The sequence below is a fragment of the Seriola lalandi genome, unplaced genomic scaffold (genome assembly GCF_002814215.2).
Source record: "Seriola lalandi dorsalis isolate HSWRI2012SDOR001 ecotype SW California unplaced genomic scaffold, Sedor1 jcf7180002054345, whole genome shotgun sequence".
In the NCBI taxonomy this organism is placed as follows: domain Eukaryota; kingdom Metazoa; phylum Chordata; class Actinopteri; order Carangiformes; family Carangidae; genus Seriola; species Seriola lalandi.
The window spans coordinates 128,012-136,380 of NW_019524898.1; the positions used below are offsets into that span (position 1 = coordinate 128,012).

The following is an 8,369-nucleotide window of genomic DNA, read 5'->3' on the forward strand; positions in this document are numbered from 1 at the left end:
TACTTCACCCACTGTTGCCATGGATACAAAAGATTAACATCAACATTAATCTAGTTGATTTTACTGACCAAGTCAGACTGAAACCTTACATAACACCTAGTTATATTAGTCAGTCTCCGCAGGCATCACAGTAATTAATGCAAATTCAACCAAACGCTGCACGACCTGTGAGTGTTCGCAATTTATTAAACACTAACTCTGTCCAAACAGAACATCATCCAGGATCCAGGAAATCAAATTCAGTAAAATCTGACTTCACTCACAAGTGAGTTCAATTCCTTTTTTTTTTTTTAACAGATGTAGTTTGTTGGTGTTGATGTTTCTCGGGGCTGCAACATTTAATTAATTAGCTGTTTATGTCACTAATGTGCGTGCCGGTAATTGAAGCGCTTCCTTTCTGGCCTCTTTGAACCTCTTGATTGTTGCCTCATGTTGCAATAAAAACATCCACATAAAAGTGATAAGCATCAGACATATTTATAAGCTTGCATGTTGCTTTTTGCTATCCAGCCTGAACAAGTGCTTCCTGTATGATGACTAACAGAAAACAAAATGTATAATGTATGTGAAATGTATAAAAAAAAAAAAAAAACAAATGTCTGAATTACAAAGCATCAACAGCCTGTTTGCTCCTACCTTGCGGGTACTCTTCCACATGTACTTCATGTAAGCGTAGGTGACGTGTGGGTGGGCTGTGGGCAGCGGGTGATCAAGTTGTTTGGAGGGGTCGACACCCAGAAGGAGCACCAGGGTCTTATGGGCCAGTGCCTGAAGGGATGAAGAGAGCAACAGAGGTGAAAGGTCAAATGAATGGTCAGAAGGGTTTTACAATTCAAGAAGATCCCAGGGGGCGAGGATGACAACTACCCCCCCCCCCCAAAAGACGATAAAGAGCTTGATTACACGTCGACCTTTATATTTCTTTAGGAATGAGTCACGAAACAGTAAGTATGTAGGATGATGGGAATAAGAACATTTTAAAAGACAGAAGCAGGAAAAAAAAAGAGAGGGGCAAAAAGCCTAACCTCACCACTCCCCACAAGGTACACTCTAAGTCTTAGTGGGGTCATTTTTTCCAACCCCTCGTAATGACATTTCCTGCTGTTTGACGTTGGCCAATCACATCTCTTTTTGCAGTTACATCACTGTTGGTGATTCTGTCATCCTGTGCGCGCTTAAATACAACAACAATGTGCAGATAGAAAAACTGGCTTCCCTTGGAATAAATTAGAATAACAGTATATATATATATATATATATATATATATATATATATAAAAAGGGTGGAAAATTGCGCCGCTTTAATTGAGAAGATATGTGGTTTCAGGTTTCTAAACAGTGTGATTGAGAGTGCTGCGCTACTTTCATCAGCGCCAACTTAAAACAGGTTGAAAATGAAGTTTAATTTCATGGCCGGGATTCATGGTTGCACTTAACTACGTCTGAGCTCGACTTCCCTTTTCCCGTTGACGAGACTTATTTAATCAACTCTTGATTTATTCCTCCTGAATGTTATGGCATTACAATTAATTACAGTATGCATGATCAGAGTCAGACATGAGGATACTAAGGAGGCCTTGGACGGATGTCATACTATACTGCATTGGTGTCTGTTTGTTATAGTGTAGTAGATTTCCAGAAGTAGTTGCAAGTTTTCTTAAATGCTATACGATAGCACTCGACACTGTGGCTAAAGCAACATCCTGTTTAAAACACGGGTCTCGTTTTTGTGGCCTTTCACTGAATGCACTGACCAGACGTCCACTCTTGCCACAGAGGCTGGCGTACTTCAGCCAAGTCCTCATGTCCTCGTGGGGGCTGATGACCAGTGATCGGACCATCAGGATCCTCTGCCAGTCCTCCACAATCCGCTGACAACCCTGGAGGAGAATAGAAAATAAAAACAGCGGGTTAAACTGCGTACTCTTTTGTTAGCCGCTTCAAAGAGAGGCACCTCGTCGTTAAACTCAAGAGAAAGAGCAACACGTGAGAGACCGGTCAAGTTGAAACCCTAGGGGGTACTATTACTACCAGTGGTCCCTGTCTTCAACATGCCCGCACACGTGAGCACAGGTTCACGTGCCAGAGAAAAAAATAAAAACATACAGTTCTTTTTTTTGGATACATCTGTAAAGACCATTAGCTGACGATCTCTATCAGATATTCTCTTAACCCCAACCTCATGATCATGATATAACACAGAGCCGCTGAGGCAGGCAGCACAAACACGACACTAATCCGCTCTGTATGATTTGTATTTAAGACATATATATATATATAAAACGGGGGGTTGGAGAATAATGATTTCATAAGAAAGGACACTGATGTAAGTTGATTGTAATTACACTGCTGCAAGGGTTTGTCGTATTACGCTGAATGGCAACAAACAACACAACTAATTTCAACTAGCTTCAAAAAATAATTCAACCCATCTTTGCGTCTGATGTGGGGATTTCATAGTCCTTGTTCTCCCCCCTCTAACTTTTCCTTAGAAGGCAATAGTGTGTTGGGGCAAGCTGTTGAAATGCTGAGGCTGGAATTAAATACCACAGTTTCGGAAGAAGGCTTAACATGATGGGATAAGGGGATGAGCGCAGGTTGAATCTGGCAAGAGCCAAAGCTGATGATCACAACGACTAGGACAGTTTAGTCTGGGGTTTTAACAACAAGAAATTACTGACATTTTTGTGCTGAGAAGTTATAAGAAGCCAAATTATCCAGTTCATCCATCTTGAATGAATGGAACAACAGTGTGTCATTGGGTGCATCAGGCGGTCTGAGGCACGTACCGCGTAACCTCCCTCGTTCTTTCTGCCCTCATTTGCCCTTATCGTAAACTACCAGTCAAGGGCTTTAGTGCACCCTTTCCTTTTACCCGTTTTTATTGAAATGTAAGTTGTTCAAGTCCAGTGAATAACCTTAAATGGTACAAAGAACCGAAAAGTCATGTAAATTTCAAGAAAAAACAATTGGGTTAACTTACTGCTTTTCTGCAGAAGTTAAAGTAAATGAAAGTCCCTCCAGTGTTTATTGATTACTTACAATCAATGTCTGTACAAAAGCATTGCATGGAGAATATTGCACTACTGAACTGCAGGGAGTAGTAATGTATATTGTGCTTGTATAACAGTGTGTGTGTGTGTGTGTGTGTGTGTGTGTGTGTGTGTGTGTGTGTGTGTACAATGCCACAAATGTGTCAGGCTGTTGAATGAGTTTTCCTAAAAAATCTCCAATTATATATTTGATCCATGATTTAATTTCAGTACGGAGATATTAAACTGTGTAAATGTCACTGTGTAAAATAATGTTCAACCCCCAGTTGACCCCACAAAAGACAGGGGTGCAGCGTTTTCATTCAGCCTTCGCCGTACCTCTGCTACTTTGATGAGGAAGACTGTCGGAGGAACAAAGACGGGGTAAAGGACAGTGACTCCCTGACAGATGTGTGAGGTCAGCCTCCAATAAATCACTATAGAAGGAAGGAACCTGTCAGGTGTTGCAGCCCCAGCTTTGGTGCTGCCATTATGGGCCCTGTGTGTTTGCTCAAGAAGACCCTTCTTCATCCCAAACACCCCACCCCACCCCCAACCAACCAACCAACCTACCTCCATCTTTTATGAATGGAAAAAGTCAAGATGATCAAGAGTATCTTTGTTTTACTGCACAACGATCTGGCTGTGTGTATAACGCTTTCCATTCAGCACCCAAGCTAATTTTAGAGAAACCTTTGAAATGTCACAAGGAAATTGGTTCATGCATTTTGACAGCTCGGTAAAACCAGTCATCACAGAAACAGCTCAGCGCTGATGAGAACAACAGGTCTTTGTGCTGATTAATATCAAGCCTTTTAATGTATAGGCAAAAACAAATACTTCACAAAACTATAATTCACCAACTAATGGTTAAACTTTTGTTTGAGTCTCTGTCATCATCATCAAAATAATAATTTTTTTTTTTTTTGCTACTAATGCTTTTTCAATTTAATTAAAATGCAAATGCAAACAATGGACTCTTGCTCATTTTCAGCTAATTGGCTGGAATTAATTCACATTCACACTCCTCATCTGTTTCTAGAAAACAGCAATCTCTCTGTTTGGTCTCCTTGTTTGGTTTTATGAAAAAATAATTATATAATAAGCCATTTTGTTGAGCTCTAAATAATAATAATCTTTCTCCTATATTATCATTTTATTTGTGCAGACAGAGACAATGCCATATTTATGTTGGATTATTTCTTCACTGTGACATTCTGCAGTGGAATAAGAAGAATAAGACTTTTTGCAGTCAGTGCTGTATTCAACAGTTTTTCAACTTTGATTTTGAAAAAAGTATAAAGGAGCAGTTCACGACAGCACATGCAGTTTTCGGATAGATAAAATGTTGCTGAGCTGTGAGCAAAGTAAAGGATGACGCTGGTTTTTGTTTGGTTTTTTTTGGGTGGTTTTGAGGAGTGCCGACAGGGACTTAGAGTAAGAAGCATTATACTGTACACGCTGTGTTCAGTTCAGTTTGATACAGCATGTATAATGTGGAGAGTCAGGAATGGTGCACAACAGATCAAAAGTTATTAGTTCATCTGCACGACTTAAATTCTTCCCTCACGGAGCACATGCAAGGCCGGGGACTTTTCGAATCATCACATTTTGATTCAGCTGTAAAATGTCCAACATGGAAAAGATGAACTTGAACAGTATTATCTTGGATCAGATGGCATTCGTCTCAAATTCCAAAGCTTTGGCTGACGGCAAACATTTGTAAACCACTTGTGGATTTGTGGTTCTTGCACACATCCTCCTGTCTCACTTAACAGCGTGTACAAAGCTGTAATTCACAATTAATAATGATAATAATAGTAATTACAATCAGTCTGGGGAAACAGAAGGAGCCTGGATAGGTTTACATGCTACGTTGCACAATATATTCGTTTTGGCAATGGTGAGTTTGATCAAAAGTGATTGTGTGTGTGTAGCTGTGTTTTGGAAAGGTCAGTCCTCATGACCCCGGGTAACTAACGACTGTATGTGCCAGCTCTCACTCATGGTCAGGACCTCCAAGTCGATAACCAAAACAATCAGGACACAGGGGCAAGTGGCTGAAATGAGTTTCTTAGAAAAGTGTGGCTCGTATCTGATTTCACTTTCACAACATGTACCTCTTGTTTTTTCAACTGCAGACATCACAAGCTTCAAGTTAAGTGGAAGGAAACAAGCAATCAGCAGTTTACACTGACCTCCTCTGCCACTAGTGTTGTCTACATACACACACACACACACATATATAAATATATATATATTTATATACACAACCTGCTACAAACACCCAGAATCTAATGTGAAAGGCTGCTGCCTACTGTAATCACAGGGCAACAACAACATTTAGCTCATTAGAATATAAGAAAAGTGACAAGGCACTTGAACACAGTCGAGTGGATAGTGTGCTAATAACCATAGATTCTTAAAACAATTATTGATTCTCTTTCTCTGTTAATGTCACTACAATTCTGAGGTTGTGAATGTGAATTTCTGGCCTGGAGAGATTGTAGCAGGTGGAGCATATTTTTGACTTTGAAGTATAAATAACCTTTTACCTGAGCAAAAGATGATTAAACTTTTTCAACTGTCCCTTGAAATTACTTTAAATTTTAGACATAAACACACAAACACACAAGACGGTGAAGCCACACTGAGGTATTAGCATGTGTCTTCCACAGTGTGTATGGTGCATGGCTTGTAATGTTTCCCATTAGTTACAGTAGCCTTTCCAACATCTGCTTTACATCGTATCTGTAGTTGAGTTTGTGCGTGCGTGCGTGCGTGCGTGCGTGCGTGTGTGTCCATACATCATGTGCTTTACTTACCTGAAGCCTCTCCCACCATGTTTCCCTGATGATGTCCCTCCTCTCTGGCACCAGCTTGTACTGGATCACCTCCTCCAGCTCTGACAGCATCTGGCAAGATACCATGGCCTGGAACACACACACACGCACACGCACACGCACACGCACACGCACACGCACACACACACACACACACACACACACACACACACACACACACACAAAGATTCACTCTCAATCCACACATGCATTATTATATCATAGTTCAAAATTGCGCGGATGAGGCAGTAGCCCCTTCTGTGCAATGTAAAAGCATCATTAAAGCCTGTAAATTAACCGACTGGAGCTTCTTGTGAGGCATCTGCCAGAAAAAGGTCGGTTATCTGCATTTTGATGGCTTTGTTTACGTCTGACATTTGAAACAGCCTCTAAAATCTAGATGTCAACTGAAGTGTGTCGGCTGTCAGTCTTCATGGTGGACAGCTGCGGTATTTTGTAAATCAAAATCAACTAGGATCAAATGGCTTTTCATGATCGACATCTGTATGAGAGGTACACTGCAGCCTCTGGTTTGAAATGTTTCTTGTATAATTCCATGTAAATAGATGATAAAATAAAATCGGAGCTTGGCGCAGCGGAGAAACTGTAAATATTTATGATTTTGACTTTTAAAACTGGGAAAGTGCAGAGACTTAAATTTTTATAAATCATCACTTTAATAAAAAGATTTTTTGTTGCTGTGGCATAATCCTTGTGCACATGAACTCCATGAAAAATGAGACGATCGATGAAGCCAGAGGTTGAATATTTTTGGCGTTCTCGAAGGAAAACTTACCCCATAAGCTCGACTGTAGCTCTCTCCAGCCATGGCCGTCAGCTCAGCATCCAGGAGGTCTCTTGCTTTGTCAATACACTACATATAAAACAAACACATTTACAGAGTCATCTTACATTTTAATGAAATCTGTGGGTTTTATTATCACACATAAATATAACAATGACACATTAACAAGAGTTCCTTCAATAACCCAAATGCTGCAGATTTGGCCTCAACACAAACGTTTTCTTTCTGTTTTTATACATTGATCTTCTTTTTACTCGTCTGCCTAAATGTGCAGCTTCTGAATTCACTGTAAATCCTCGACAGTGGTTAAACACTGGTTGAACCCATGACTTTAGCCAACAAGCAGCGATAATGTGAACTCCTCATTAACGTAAGGACAGCATGACCCCAAGATGCTCCTCGCATCACGGCGAGCCGAGGCTGAACAAAAACACTTTGTACAAATGAACAAAGGCACCTCATTGCCTGATGTTCACACCCTTTTGCTGCCAACAGTGACACATTAGTGCTACCAGGACCAAAATGCCTGCTTGTATAGCAAAATGATTTGATGCACCGCTGAGCGCCAAGTGTTTTATGAGCAGAGGTAAATGAACTGTTGAGAGCAACAGAGTGAAAGTTATGTAACAATGGTTGTGGATGTCAAATGCATCTTTAAAAATTTTAAAATTGGAGAGCGATAAAGAAGGATTCAAAACGGGGACTGTTAGTCATGGTTTCCCGTAATGACCGTGATGCAAATTCTGACACGACCAAGTGTCAGAGCACAGTCACGCATCAATAATCTTTTTCCTACCTTCCTGTTCTTTTGGGACTGATACTGCCTATTATTAACTCATTTGTTCCCTGAATTTTTTTTTTTTTTCCTGCCAGGACAACACTTCTCCAAAATTCAATGACACTGCACACATTCCATCACCAGCGAGAACTGAGGGGTGGAAAAACAGTAACGGAGAAAGACCAGATCAAGTGCAGCAAAAGGGGGACAAACAAGGACACAAGTACTGTTGGCGGAGAGTCTACAGACGTCTCGGGCTTCTACAGCCAATGTTTTAGGGGACCTGTTATTAGTGGGAGGGTAAAATGAGGGAGGATGACTGAGGAAGTTCTCTGAGGCCAGGACACACAGCTGTTTCAGACCCACTCCCACCAATTATTTTTTTCGTGGGGAGGGAGAGAAGGAATGGCGTGCCAAAACACCTTTTCAGGCATGCACAACAAGAGGAGGGGTTGTGGGAGGGCGGTTAGGACAAGGTGACAATGAGGCTGCTTCTTTACAGCCTCCACTCATTTATGGTCCTGTTTACTCCTGAATTACTGAGCGGGGGCCTCATTGGAAATGTGCAGTCCAGACGACTCCTGATAAATGCAGTGTCTGGCTTCTGGAAGCAAAAACAAACCATGACCCAATTTCCCATTCTCTTACGTAAAGGTTACACTTATGTACGTACATAGGGTTAACTCCAGGGATATTACTTTATCATTACAGTGCGGGTGCGAAGGCCTCTGTCTGTGTGAATGGTTCAGACCGAATCAACCACCGCAGGAAACTCAACACAAAACCCAAACATGACTGAAGTCAGAGGGAGGGTTCTGGTTAGTGAAAACCATGAGACACTTAACAAATCAGACACACTCTGGAGGACTGGATACATCATGAATCTTGGCACAGCAGACTGCTTTACTAGG

General features: G+C 41.1%; 1 protein-coding gene across 2 annotated transcripts in view; it reads right to left on the reverse strand.

Moving 5' to 3' along the window:
* mtor (mechanistic target of rapamycin kinase) overlaps nucleotides 1–8,369 on the reverse strand; it is an 81,714-nt gene that overhangs the window by 18,570 nt on the left and 54,775 nt on the right. For both annotated transcript variants that reach the window (XM_023407710.2, XM_023407709.2), the window contains exons 33-36: nucleotides 6,672–6,749; nucleotides 5,858–5,965; nucleotides 1,755–1,880; nucleotides 637–768 (exon numbers count right to left, since the gene is read on the reverse strand). In XM_023407710.2, the coding sequence (XP_023263478.1) occupies nucleotides 637–768; nucleotides 1,755–1,880; nucleotides 5,858–5,965; nucleotides 6,672–6,749 (444 nt within the window). The remainder of the gene's footprint in view (nucleotides 1–636; nucleotides 769–1,754; nucleotides 1,881–5,857; nucleotides 5,966–6,671; nucleotides 6,750–8,369) is intronic.